The sequence below is a fragment of the Solanum verrucosum genome, unplaced genomic scaffold, assembly GCF_900185275.1.
Source record: "Solanum verrucosum unplaced genomic scaffold, falcon-dt-bn FXZP01000079.1, whole genome shotgun sequence".
Taxonomy (NCBI): Eukaryota; Viridiplantae; Streptophyta; class Magnoliopsida; order Solanales; family Solanaceae; genus Solanum; species Solanum verrucosum.
The window spans coordinates 3506903-3521579 of record NW_026020368.1 but is presented as its reverse complement, the minus strand read 5'-3'; the positions used below and the strand labels follow the sequence as shown (position 1 = coordinate 3521579).

The 14677-nt window shown below is 35.7% G+C and overlaps 2 protein-coding genes across 2 annotated transcripts; one reads left to right on the top strand and one right to left on the bottom strand.

Annotated features, from left to right (window-relative positions):
- Positions 1-5290: 5290 nt before the first annotated feature.
- On the bottom strand, positions 5291-5854 carry LOC125838012 (uncharacterized). The gene has a single exon (XM_049517066.1). It carries the CDS (start codon positions 5852-5854, stop codon positions 5291-5293), a length of 564 nt encoding a protein of 187 aa, XP_049373023.1.
- A 2836-nt stretch (positions 5855-8690) lies between these two features.
- Positions 8691-14000, top strand: LOC125838261 (folate-biopterin transporter 1, chloroplastic-like). The gene is made up of 8 exons (XM_049517344.1): positions 8691-8914; positions 9516-9580; positions 9669-9831; positions 11736-11884; positions 11964-12209; positions 12292-12460; positions 12557-12649; positions 13681-14000. Exons 1-8 carry the CDS (start codon positions 8825-8827, stop codon positions 13972-13974), a joined length of 1269 nt encoding a protein of 422 aa, XP_049373301.1. The 5' UTR covers positions 8691-8824; the 3' UTR covers positions 13975-14000.
- Positions 14001-14677: the final 677 nt, after the last annotated feature.

The window sequence follows — 14677 nt, the reverse complement described above, 5'->3', positions numbered from 1 at the left end:
CGTTTCTGAAGCCGCGAAGGAAGAGTGGAGACAACCCATTATTGACTACATGTGTTATGGGATACTTCCAGAAGATCCAAGGAGAAGGACTGACATTCGTCGTCGTGCACCTCGCTTCCTTTACTACAAGGACACATTATATAGAAGATCATTTGAGGGTGTACTATTACGATGTTTGGGAGAGAAAGAAGCAATTCAAGCTTTGCAAGAAGGACACTCGGGAGTATGTGGATCACATCAATCTGGACTGAAACTACACTTTCACATAAAGAGGATGGGGTATTATTAGCCAATCATGGTGAAAGATTGCTTAGATTATGCTCGGAGGTGCGATGCTTGTCAATTTCATGCGAATTTCATACATCAGTCGCTCGAAGTATTGCACCCAACTATTGCATCTTGGCCATTTGACGCTTGGGGATTGGATGTTGTGGGACCACTACCAAAATCTTCTGGTGGATACTTGTACATCTTGGCTGCAACAGATTACTTCTCAAAATGGGCTGAAGTTGTCGCTCTTAAAGAAGTGAAGAAAGAGAATGTTGCAAATTTTATCCGAGTGAATATTATCTATCGCTTTGGCATCCCTCACTACATAATAACAAATAATGGCAAGCCATTTGATAACAAGTTAATGAACAAAATTTGCGATCTTTTTGGTTTCAAGCAGCGTAAATCTTCTATGTATCATGTTGCCGTCAATGGTCTCGTTGAAGCATTCAATAAGACTCTATGCAACGTCCTGAAGAAAGTTGTCTCTAAGTCCAAACAGGATTGGCATGAAAGAATGGAAGAAGCTTTGTGGGCATATAAGACGACGTACCGCACTTCAACTCAAGCAACACCATATTCACTCGCTTTTGGTGTTGAAGCAATCCTACCACTCGAGCGTCAAATACCTTCCTTAAGACCTGTTATTCAAGAAGGGATCACTGAAGAAGAAAATGTTCGACTGCGTCTTGTTGAGTTAGAAGCACTTGACGAAAAGAGGCTAGAATCCTAGCAAAACCTTAAATGTTATCAAGCTCGTCTATCTCATGCTTCAATAAGAAGGTTCGCTTGAGGTGCTTCCAAGTTGGAGACCAAGTTCTCACGGTAAGAAGACCCATCATTACTTCGCACAAGTCTGGGGGCAAATTTATCTCAAAGTGGGATGGACCATATGTCGTACAAGAAGCATATGCACATGGTGCTTATAAGCTTATTGATACAGATGGTGTAAGGATCGGTCCTATTAATGCAAAATTCCTAAAGAGGTACTACCCTTGAAGTAAGATGATGCTCCTTAAGGTACGAGCCTAAACTGCATGTCACTCCTGGCCCGCAAGAGTATAAACTGTGTACGACAGAACAAAAAAAAAACAAAAAAATCATTCAATCCCCCAGAACTACGTTGTGACTTGATCCTCTTTACTGAGGTACGTAGGCGATTAGAATATATCCTAAGTTCAGTTGCATGAGTGTAAAAAAATCACATGTTCCCACTTGATCTGTCACATGATAATGAAAGCGATAAGTATTTTGTTTTATCTTTTGTCTCATCAAACTTTAGACTTGTACGAAGTATTGATTGGTCAATAGATGAGGAGGGGGGGGGGACCCTTAAAAAATATGGGTTTTGTTAACAACATGCTTGACGTTTCTTTAAAATTGAAGTTTTCAAATCCTCCAAGTATACAAGCTGAAGTCTTCAAATTCTTTAAGTCTGCAAGTTGAAGTCTTCAAATTCTTCAAGTCGGCAAGTTGAAGTCTTCAAATTCTTCAAGTCTGCAAGTTGAAGTCTTCAAATTCTTCAAGTCTGCAAGTTGAAGTCTTCAAATTCTTCAAGTCTGCAAGTTGAGGTCTTCAAATTCTTCAAAGTCTGCAAGTTGATGTCTTCAAATTCTTCAAGTCTGCAAGTTGATGTCTTCAAATTTTTCAAGTCTGCAAGTTGAGGTCTTCAAATTCTTTAAGTCTGCAAGTTGAAGTCTTCAAATTATTCGAAGTTTGAAAGTCGAAGTTTTCAAGTCTTGACCTCTAAATTACCTTCCTTAAGGTGGGGATGTGTATCCATCCTCTTTTCACCTCAAGGATACCATAAAGTTACCTTTTATGAAGGTGGGGATGCGTATCCATCCTCTTTTCACATTAAGGATACCATAACGTTACCTTTTTTGAAGGTGGGGATGCGTATCCATCCTCTTTTCACCTTAAGGATACCATAAAGTTACCTTTTCTAAAGGTGGGGATGTGTATCCATCCTCTTTTCACCTTAAGAATACCATAAAGTTACCTTTCCTTAAGGTGGGGATGCGTATCCATCCTCTTTTCACCTTAAGGATACCATAAAGTTACCTTTCTTAGGGCGGGGATGCGTATCCATCCTCTTTTCGCCATAAAGAATACCTTTAGATTACCTTTCTTTGGGCGGGGATGAGTATTCGTCCTCTTTTCGCCTTAAAGAATACCTCTAGATTACCTTTCTTAGGGCGGGGATGCATATCCATCCTCTTTTCGCCTTAAAGAATACCTTCAGATTACCCTTCTTAGGGCGGGGATGCGTATCCATCCTCTTTTTGCCTTAAAGAATACCTCTAGATTACCTTTCTTAGTGCGGGGATGCGTATCCATCCTCTTTTCGCCTTAAAGAATACCTTTAGATTGCCTTTGTTACGGCGGGGATGTGTATCTATCCTCTTTCGCCTTAAGAATATCAACTGTATGACAGAATTTAAAGTTAACTTCAAAAAAAAATCATCTAGAAAGATTTTGAAGGTATTAAATTTTGAATTTCGGATATGTTGAAGACCTTTATGTCTAGATTCGAAATAATCAAACGGCTTGTGATTTCGTCGTTCCTACATCAAGACACGAGAGTTTTAGTAAAGCCGCACAACTCTGAAATTTTCAGCATGGCAGAATCTAGAGCTAACTTCAAAAAATCATCTAAAAATATTTGAAATGTATTAAATTCTGAATTTTGGATATGCTAGAGATCGAGAAGTCTAGTTTCTGGAAAATCAAACCGTTCATGATTTCAATTTTTCTACAATGAGATATGAATTTTCTACGACAGACGTGTCAAGCTGTAAAAAAGTGACGAAAATCAGAAAAAGGGAGGAAAATTACCTTGAATAATGTCCCTTTCGTCGTAGGCTTGTAGCTCACAATCCGTAATTGAAGAAAAATTGTGGATACAGTGTGTCTATTTATAGATGTCATGTGGTGAGAAGAAAATTCTTCTCCTAATCCAATTACAAATTCTTTTTGGCTAGGACAATAGAAAAGATATATGAATTTGAAATTGAGTAGACTACAATTCCTAGTTCGGTTTTATCCTACTACAACTACATTTTGGGTTAAAATTTGCATCATAATATAAGATGCATATTTAGTTTCTTCACATGCCACGTCAACATTCATGATTCCTATCCTAGGCGGTTGTTTATTTGTGGCCTTGCCACAAATAGATCAATTTTAAAGTGGGAAACCATCATATACAGATTACCTCCTAATTCCAATTGGATGAGGAAAGTAAAATAAAAATAAAAAATATATATATAGCCAAGTGGCCACGTGAGCTCATGTATCCACTTCAATTATTCTTGTCCAATTATATTAAAGTGGTATATTAATTTATGGCATTTCAAATATATGGTATATAATTGTCATGTAATTAATACTTCAAGCCTAGTTTTGAAAGATAAAATATCTCGACAAGACTTGAAGCAAGGGCATTTGTAATCATTTAAAATTTATTTAAATATAAATTTATTAAATGATTCGGATTATATTAAATTCATAAATATATTAGTCCAAATAAATATTATGGATTAATATAATTGAATTAAATATATAAATTCAATAAATATGAATTTAATTAAAGCCCGCTACATAAAGTCCATATGCCATGTCACTTAAATCTGATTGGCCGAAGAAAGTCCTCTTTTAATCACAACTCCTCTATTTTAAAACTATAAATAGGGGTCCTCATAATTCATAATAGAAGACCAAGAATTCGAACAAGAAGCTAGAGAAAGCTCATGGATCAAAAGCCGCAATTTCTCTACAAGTTCAAGAATTCGAGGATTCAAGAATTGAAGAATTCAAGCGTTCAAGTTCAAGATTTGAAGAAGTCAAGATCAAGTTCAAGAACGATCAAGATCAAGACCACGGGATTCAAGATCAAGCTCAAAGCCCTTGAATTCAATTAGAAAGTCAAGATCAAGATAAAGTTCAAGTCAAGATCAAGTTCAAGATCAAGATCAAGTCCAAGTTCAAGTTCAAGATAAAGATTAAGATCAAGATAAATCTCAAGTTCTAGATTAAGCTCAAGAGCCCTTGAATTATATTTGAAAAGGCGAATTCGGAGGAATCATAGAGATTGTAACACTCGCACTTTGAAATAATAAAACGATTGTTGCGTAATTTTCCGTTCTTGATTATTGTTTTCTCAACGCGAATTTTATTGTCTACACGCATGTTTAAACGGATAAGATTCCTCAATAAAGAAGCATCTTATTGGTCACTCTGAAACAAAAAAATTGGCTAAATTGAATATTTATAGGCATTAAGGTGACACAATTTTATAGAAATATGATTAATTTACAGAGGAAGTACATTTATTAAATATCCAAATATTGGTATGATTGGATTTGCAAACATATTGATACTCTTGAGGATTGAGCTTGTTAATGGTTACGAGGAACCTCAATATGGTTAATCAATCTCTTCAAATGGATAGTACTCCTCTAACTCAAATGATGTGCCGTATTTTTTTACACCTTCATAAAAATTGTATTAATTAAGAAGGATTTTGATTATCTTATTTTTATTTTTATTTTAAGATATAATCTATTTTTATTGAGTATTTATTCTATTTATATGCTATTACTTGATGTATTTATAATCTTCAAGAACAATTATTATTATTGATATAATGAAGTAGTTCAAGGGTTCTCCGGGAATGAAGTTAAGGTAAATACTCCATGTTATATGAGGACAAAGTACACTCGCATATTGTTTGAATAAATGCATAAATTTGTCCTATTTCAAAAAGTCACTTTGCATATTTAAATTATCATGCCAATCTATTACATATCTTTATTATTTAGAAGTAAAAATGGTAAGATCGTCATAATATTTATTTAGGGGCTTTTTGACACATGATTAGGGAAATCTAAAACACAAAAACATTGGAAAAACAATATAACAATATAACAATATAACACAATACCATTGATACAATACTAATTAAAACAATATAACACAATACTATAGATACAATACTAATTAAAACAACATGTAACAATCATTCAAACAGAACATCTGTTGATAGAAAGCTAAATATGACCATATCTGGTGATCTGCCCTTTATTGTCCTGAACTTTCTTAGAACACCTTCTTTCAAGAATCCAGCTTTTTCCAACACCCTTTGTGATCCTTTATTGTCTACATCCACAAAAGCCTCAACCCTCTCAAGATTTGGCCATTCTTCAAATATATTTGATACAGCAATTTTCACTGCCTTTGTGACAATCCCTTTACCCCAATATTTGTAAGCCAATACATAACCAAGCTCTGCTCTACAACTATCCAAACAACCAGAATTTGGTGTCACAGAAATTGCCCCAATTGCTCTGTTTTTAGTGCAAATAACTCGCAACCATGGATGGAGAATTGCATTATTGTTGATGTAATCTAGAGCTTGGTCTTTGGAAGTGTAAGTATCCCAAGAGCAAAATTGGCTGACTTTTTCATCTGTTGCCCATTCCATGAAATCATCCACATCTGACAGTTCAATTGGCCGCAGAGTTATTTCAGTGAATTCGTCATCGATTTCTTTTCCTTCTGATTTGCTGCTTGTTTCATCCATTTTCTTAGTAAGAAAAAAATTAAAGATATCAAAATTTGGGGAAGGAGACTTTGCAAGAGGGAAATTTATGATTGATAAGTGTGAGAGAAGGGGTCAATTTTGGGTGGTCTTTTGTTATTCAATATTTGGGTGGCACGCAAGACATGTTGATGAATGGGAATTACTTGAAGCATGGTATTGAGGGGTAGAGTGGTCATTGTCCTAGCTAGAAATTTTGATAAAGTTTGTTAAAAGTCGGTTAGACACGTGTAGTTAGTTACCAGCTGTGTATAAGCATATATACTTTGTAGTGTGTAATTTTGTCTAATAATTCATTCTCTCAGTAATAAACATCTTAGTTTTCTCTCACTGCTTAGCTCTCTCAAATGGCTAACAATGGTGTTTGAGAATTGTTTACATACAGAATTTAACAATGGTGTTTGAGAATTGTTTACATACAAAATTTATCATGGTATCAGAGCAGGGCCCGTCTCACCCAATGTTGGGACCCCCAAAATTAAAATTGCCCACGCACTAGATGCTAAGCACTGGGCGTGACGTGGGTGTTAAAGAATGACAAAAGTCTCACATCGGTGGTTAATGAGATGGGTGGACTCCTTATAAGACTTGGGCAATCCTCCTCCCTTTGAGCTAGTTTTAGGGTGTGAGTTAGGCCCAAAACTTAATTTAACATGGTGAATTAAAAAAGAAGAAGAAGACATAACACATAAATATATCATTTAACTTGATTTCAGTTTTAGTTGTATATGTGTCCTTCAACTATGAGTGTGCACCTCCAAGTCTCCAACTATGAGTGTGTATAAATAGACGTATTGTGTCTGTTTAATTTTATACAAAGTTTAAATATTTACTTGTGCACACCTAAAATTAAATGACATAAATATCAGATGAAGCTAAATTAAAAACACATATTTATGTATTATGAATATATATATAATTTTATTTTTTGATCAGAAAGAAAATATATTTTAACAATCCAATTGATGGCTTACTACTTGTCAAGATCAATTCTCCACTGTTAACAAGTCACGTGACCATTTTCTCCATCCATTTCTATTTATATTTCTACTATATAGGATATGCGTGCTCCGTGCGAGTGCCTATTGTTTGAATATATAACCAACTTTTGCTAGGTATGTAATAAGTTCGTGAAGCAAAAAAATCCATTGAAAATGGAGAGTACTGTTTTCCATGGCACGAGGAATTTTGAAGAATAATAAATGTGAAAGAGCAAAGATGCAACACTTGCCTTGTTCTTGAGTGACGGAGTCAGAATTTTCATTAAGGAATTCAAAACTAATAAAAATAGACACACGAAATAATCGAAGCAAATTTGACATTTATTATATATACATAAAAAATTATTTTAATCATATATAAATAATATAATTTTCCACGAAAGGTAGCAAAAGGTGGCTCCGCCCTTTGATGGCTGTGAAAAACACGCGGCAAAGAAAGAAGGAAGGGAGAAGGAAAAATTACGGAGCTACACTCTTGAATGTCCGAAGAAACTCCCAAATGATGATGTTAACTGATTCTGATTTTGATGAGGGCATGTGATTATCTTCCCCAAACATTTAAGTCAATTTTTGTAATTTCTGTCAGGTCAACTTGTGCTGCATTCACATTACCAGTCATTTGAATATTCCATAAACCAGAGGGAAATACGACCTACGAACGGAAAAATTAGTTTTATAATGGCTACGTTTAGCATTCTCCATCTTACCAACAATTTTGGCCTTCTTCTTCCTCTCTGCAATCCTCGCTGGAAACGGCATTCGATCGTCATCTCTACCTGACACCAAAATGTCAGTCACCGTTGCAGTGCCGGAAAACCCAGTCCAACAAGACAACGATGCCGAACCGTTGCTTGATTCTATCAATAGTAAGTTACCGCATATGTGGTTAATTCTACTAAGTTATTCTTACAGTAGGTAGATGCTGAAATAGAAAAGTAAAGTTATTGTATTACGGTTACAAATTCCAATTTTCAAGTAGATGCCTGTTCATTGTTATGATTTCAAGTTTGATAACTGTTTGTTAAAATACGGGTACCAAATCAAGACGATTTATGAATTATTCATGTTATAGGAATTGATGGAAAACCAATCACAGCAATTTTCAGATGCCGAAAATGCTAAGCATTTACTGCATCTCAAGTAGTTTGGAACATATTATTACTTCAATTTGAGCTGTCCGCGTACCATTTTTGTGCTTGTAATATATTAGTAAACGGAACAAACTATTACTTCAAATTGAATTGTCTGCACAGCATGTCGTGGATGCAATATAGAATCAAGTCCCTCGCATGTACAAGAACCTCTAGAAGATTCTCTATGGTGCTTTAAACATGTCAAACTAAGGAGACACGTGAGAATATTTACAAAGCAGGGAAAGCTCTGCCTTAAAGGTGTTGAGTGATATGTCGAAGAGCAATCATAACTCTTTTATAGTGCTCATAGTTGAAGGGGAAATGGATGTAGAGGATCACAACTAGTTCGGATTAAGGCTTAGTTGATTGATTGAATCTGTTAAGAATTCATCACCAACTTAATTAATAAGTAAGACATTTAAAAGAAGGATTTAGAATATTCAAGTGATATGTGTGGTTTTCAGTGTAATTTTAGCAGATTTTTCCTTGCCTAACCTAGACATTCTGGTTAAAAGTTTCTTGATATTGGCTATACCACATTCCTATGACAGGAATTTTCCACTAGGATGCACACATATCAGTATATTGGCATGAAAGTGGATAAGGGGTCATTCATGTTCACAGAAGTTGACATAGGTTCAATTATTTATGACATTTCCCTATCTGATCAATCTGCAGGAAATGGTGATCTCCTGACAACCACTAGCATCGAAGATTCTAGTTCATCTGATAAAACTGGCTCTCACAAGGAAAAAAGTTCTATTAGCTCAGCCAGATTCTTCGGGGTGGAACTAACCCCCGATAACATTGCAGTTGCTATGGTATATTTTGTTCAAGGTGTCTTAGGCCTTTCAGATCTTGCTGTTAGCTATTATTTGAAAGATGACCTACACCTAGACCCTGCAGAGGTATGCCATCTTCTCGGCGAACACTTCTTTACATTGGTGGTTGAACTTCCACAAGGTTGTATTTTATCCGAAAGTGCTCATTTGAGTTGGAAAACTAATTATATTGTCCTTAACATTTACATGGATTCTGAATCTAAAGATACATTAAGAGTCAGTTGCTTGAACTACAAGTTTATTTAAATGAAAATCTCCACGCTATCCTCTCCTTCTTTAGAAGTGTTATGTGTATGAGGTGCTTTTACCAATGGTATACTATACTTATGGTCATTCAACATTTTCTTATCTACTTTTTCTCATATCAGTAAATAGAGTTGATTGGACAGTATGAATCAACCTGTGGGCATTTATTCATCCTCATCTACGGCCTGAAACCATGAAACTAGACATATCATTTTCAGAAATTGATTCATCGTTTTCTGTAAAGATTTTGAGTGTGATATTTCCAATTTACCAATCTTTGCCTCAGCATTTCTGACTTCAGTTGATAAAGAGCATTTTAAAATGGAAACTGTTTGACACGGTGTCAAATTTATTTTCTTTCAGTGGCACTTCTTCTTTGGATTTGAGTACAATGACTGACACATTATTCGTGGCTAACTAGACAGCTGTGATATCTGGTTTCTCATCATTGCCATTGCTTGCCAAGCCGTTATATGGATTCATTAGGTTAGATTCAGTTCGCATTTCATCCTTATTCATCTAACTAATTATTTCTAGTAATTAATTTTTCATGACATTGGTTTTGCTTTTATAGTGATTCCTTCCCACTGTTTGGATACCGGAGAAGGTCATATTTGGTACTATCAGGACTTTTTGGAGCTCTCTCATGGTTTTTGATGGCCACTTTTGTAGACAGCAAGTATGGTGCAGCTTTCTGCATACTTATTGGTTCTCTTTCTGTTTCTTTCTCAGCTGTCGTAAGTTCCTTTTGATTCTAGTTGGTTTCAGTTATTTGACTTGTGGTGTTAGATTTGTTACCTAGTCACAATAATTCAAGCCTGTGTGCTACATTATTTATCTAAACTGTTTTTGACTTGATCAAGAGGTTGACAACAATCTTCTTGGGATCTGGACCTCAGAACTGGTGGACACGCTACGAGATTGTGAACTGGAATTCTGGAAACCAGCTTATTTACAGCTCCGTGCCGTAAAATTAATTCTCTTTGTCCTGCATCTATTCCAATGCATTATGTTCACAAGTTCTTGCTAGAGAATGTCCTGCATCTATTCCATTGCATTATATTCACAAGTTCTTGCTAGTTACACCGTAGCTTGACTTGATTGAAGCAACTGTAAAAGCCTTTTGAAATTTAGACGGAAGCCTGTCAGGTGGATCCTTGGAAAAAAGGGCCAGAGATAACGTCTGAGACTCTGAGACATTATCTGAAGTTAAAGTCTAGCAAACAGCCGTGTCGATATCAAAGGATAAGTATGATAAGTTTTCAAAAACTCAGTTATTCAATTAGATGACCACCTCATTGAAAGCTTTCACTATTAGAGAGAGCACACTTTTATTTACTCATGTATGACTTTAATACACCTTTCGCATGTGGTCCAGATTTTTGTTTTCATGTGTCAAATGCATGAAATCTATTTAACTTAAGGGTGGTAGTGAGACTTGAACTCCGGATCTCGGCCTGCTTCGGTAACAAATTTTGTTGTGTGACCATCTTCTAAAAGCTTAATTTGTTAAAGAGAACAATCTTTTATTTTCTTTCGTCTTCAACATCATTGAAAGTCCAAAAAACTTATTAAACTAATACAACCAGAAATTATGTATAAGAATAGTCAAAATCACATCTATAATCAGTGTTTTCTACAAAAAGACCATGTTTAACTCCTACGGTATATTGAACATGGTTTAGGCAGAGTGCGTTTTGTCCAACTTGTACAAGGAACATACACAACTATCTAAATGAAGTGTATAAAGCAGCATGCACTTCACAGGCTGTATCTCTCTATCTGTGGGCTGTTATCGTTTACACTCAGAAGAAGTATGAACGAAAATGATCACATTAACATGCGTTGTCTCTTTATTTTTGGGTTGTTGCTAATTTGAGTAGGCAAATGACCTGCTCATGGTTTCCGAACCTATAATTTGCTTCGTTAAACCTTGTTAGACAGAGGTAACTATTTGTACGAAATGACTTCTCCAACCCTGACAAGTTATCTGTTCCACTTTTAATGCTGGCTTTCTGTGGACTATAGTATTGATGAATCAATCAAAATTTGGATCTCTTAAAATTATGTGATTTTGTCGCTGAAATGTTATTGGCATCTGTTAACAGGAACTCTTTCCTCTGAGAAACATGGTAATTCTTCATTGTTGAATGATGAGTATTTACATCACAGCCATAAGAATATAGAAGGTTATGATGCTGCTGCTTCTTATATTCTAGAAGAAAATGCATAACAGCGTAGCTTAGAGTGAGCTTTTATCATATTGACATGGAAGAACTCACCACCATGAAATTCTCAATGCAAGATATGGAAGTACATAAGGTGGATAAACTATTTAATCTTTCTGAGTTATATTATCAATAACTGGGGGCTAACTGGTGTCACAATCTATTGTGCTACTCATTGCCAGGGACCCAACTCCTTCATCATCATTCATGTTTGTGTTGAGATCTTGGCAATATTACATACCGGGGGTGTGGGAGGAGTAAAATTCTTGAGCTTGAATTTTAGTTGTTTTGCTGTTCAAATGGAATGAAGTTTATCTTTTGTTTTGCTTGTAGTGTTCCTCAAGTTGTTTTCCAGCTGGTATCTTCTTCTGTTCTCCAATTTATCCAGGATATAAAATTGAGGTATGATGTAGGTTGTGGATTCCGTGGTCGTTGAGCGGGCACGTGGTGAATCCCAAAGCATGTCAGGATCTCTTCAGTCACTTTGCTGGGGTTCTTCAGCATGTGGTGGAATTGTCAGTTCTTACTTTAGTGGATCCCTTGTGGAAGTTTATGGTGTGAGGTATGATATTTTTTCAGTCTGTTGAGAATTGTAGCCTGTGTTTTGGTTCAGTCAGTTAATTATGTTTTGGTTCCTCCAGGTCCGTCTTTGGTGTAACAGCATTACTTCCACTGATAACATCTGTAGTATCTTTACTTGTGAAAGAGGAGCCTGTACATGGCCCAGCAAGGGGTCTCTCTTTAGGCAATGACTTCTTTGAGAGTTCTAAAAGTAGCATTATCCAGTTATGGGGAGCTGTTAAACAGCCTAATGTTTTTCTTCCCACACTATTTATTTTCCTATTTCAGGCAACACCACAGTCAGGTTCTGCTACGTTTTTCTTCATGTATGCTCAACTTCAAGTCTCTTGTTCAGATTATTATTAAATGCAAGATGCAAGTTTTTTAACTGAAATTTCTTGATTGTAGAACCAATAAACTTGGTTTCACTCCAGAATTCTTAGGCCGCCTTAATGTTGTTACTTCAGTTGCATCACTTATTGGTGTTGCGCTTTACAATGGTTTCTTAAAGAAAGTTCCTTTAAGGAAAATATTCCTTGTGACAACTATTATTGGTTCAGCTCTTGGGATGACACAGGTATCTGTCCCAAAATATCTTCTGTTTTACTGTGTCTTGCCTTTTGGCCCTTTCTGGCGGTTTAGATTGGCTTATGTGTAATCGACGTGTTGATAGGTTTTGCTAGTAACCGGATTGAACCGGAAGTTTGGCATTAGTGATGAGTGGTTTGCTATTGGGGATTCCTTGATCCTATCTGTTCTTGGTCAGGTAATCTTCTGTCTTTTACTGGCCTAGCTTTGGATTGCTTCTCAGACCGATTACCAATCTCTAGTTCTGTGATTTCCCTTAAATATACACAGAAAGAACATTCTGAATATGGAACTCACTTTGTAATCCAAATTTCTGCAGCTAATCACTGAAAAAAGAAGTGCATTGAAAGAACATATAGCACTTGATAGGACTAGGAATCATGGAACTGAAAAGAAAGTCATTACAATTAACTAAAGAGGGTATTTGGCTGACAAAAAGTAAGATTGTGATGGAACTGTTCTTCTATTTATGGGAAGATCAAAGTAGGTGACTGTAAAGCAGTTTTGGAGTTTTTCATGTCTGTAGATTGTGAGACTCTACTCAGCAATAGATTTCAGTTACAAACTATAGGACTGGAATCCAGCAATAGATTCCAGTTAAGAACTATAATATTGAGCTGAAAAACTATAACTTAGGAATAATAATGTTGCACAGAAAGACCTAGGGAAGTAGCCATTACTTTTTGATCCATGTGTTTTGTGTCACAATCAGTTCTAGTTGAAAACTTACTTGTACCAGATGTTTACACCGTACCAATGGATGCATAATATGTGTTTGAATATATACGATTGTCATTTAACAATGGTAATATATATTTTCACTTTGTTGACTCACTTAATAACCATGATAACTTGAATTGGTTTGGTGTAAACACTCGGTGCAGATAAGTATTTAGTTAGGTAGACTGTTAGTTAAATGTTGAAGGATACACATACACCTATGCACACTTGTTAGTGCTTGAAATGTTACCAGAAAGTTATAACTTTGGAAGATCCTTAAGGTCACGAGATGGCTGTCCTATGAAATTTACCCATTTTTACTGTTATGCCAACTTTTGGGAAGTAATTCTAAAGCTCTACCAAGGAAGAAAAAGAGAGGGAAGCTCTAAATTTAGTTGAGGAAATCAGATTGATCAGTAGGTTTTGATTCTTTTGAGAGTGGTATTCTGGCTACTTTTTCAGGATTGTCTGACTTTATACTTTTTTCAGGCTTTCTTCATGCCTGCTCTTGTATTAGCTGCAAGAATATGCCCACTGGGAATGGAGGCAACTTTCTTTGCAACCCTTATGTCCATAGCCAATGGGGGAAGTATCCTTGGGGGACTACTTGGTGCAGGTCTAACTCACATCTTTGGTGTCACCAAAGACAAATTTGACAACTTGGCTCTCCTAATAATTATCTGCAATCTCAGCACCCTGCTGCCTTTACCACTACTTGGCCTTCTTCCTCGAGATGAACCTGATTCAGACGAGAATACCGATATTGAGATGACGCCTTATTAAATTCCTGCCTTTCTGCATATAACATGATGGCAGAGGCGTATCTAGGATTTCAGAAGGATGGGTTCACTACTAGTCTACTACAAAAAAATGCATCTAAGACATAAATTTAATTGATTTGACCTTGACGTTCTTAACACTCTGTTAAATTTTATAAATTATAGGTCCAACATATGTAATACTACTAGTTTTAAATTTTAATATACACTTTTGATTTAATTATTAAAAAAATTGCAGTGCTATTTTTCTTTTTAGGAATTATTTTCAATGTAACACACTTGAAAATTTTGAAAGATTAAAGCAAAAAACTAAAGAAAAGATGATTGAAATGCCGAAGTGTTACCAATAACCACTTGGAAGAGTGTTACTAAAAAAATAAGATAGATATAAGATTAAAATTTTCTATATTTGTTTAGAGACGTGCACCCAATAATCATCGTATTATTATATGCTACATTTAACGTGGGTTCACACCACCTCTATATTTAAATATTTTTTGAAAAATATAACACTACTATATATGATCTATAAAGGACAGCATGGGTTCACGTGAACCCACAGAACCCCCTCTAGATACGCCTCTGCATGACGGCATGAAATTTCTAATGTGGCCTCAGACATGGTTGATCGTTTTCAGTTTTCACTGCAGCTTTTCGAGATAACAGTTGGAGAGATTCACTCATGTAGTTAGTTACAATCTCAAGAC

What these genes read in the sequence shown, in the direction of transcription:
- LOC125838261 (XM_049517344.1), top strand. Translation starts at nt 8,825, where the DNA reads ATGGTATATTTTGTTCAAGGTGTCTTAGGCCTTTCAGATCTTGCTGTT. An exon ending in CCGTTATATGGATTCATTAG is followed by an intron (nt 9,581 to 9,668) that starts GTTAGATTCAGT and finishes TTGCTTTTATAG; the next exon opens with TGATTCCTTCCCACTGTTTG. An exon ending in TCTGCTACGTTTTTCTTCAT is followed by an intron (nt 12,210 to 12,291) that starts GTATGCTCAACT and finishes TCTTGATTGTAG; the next exon opens with AACCAATAAACTTGGTTTCA.
- LOC125838012 (XM_049517066.1), bottom strand. Translation starts at nt 5,854, where the DNA reads ATGGATGAAACAAGCAGCAAATCAGAAGGAAAAGAAATCGATGACGAA.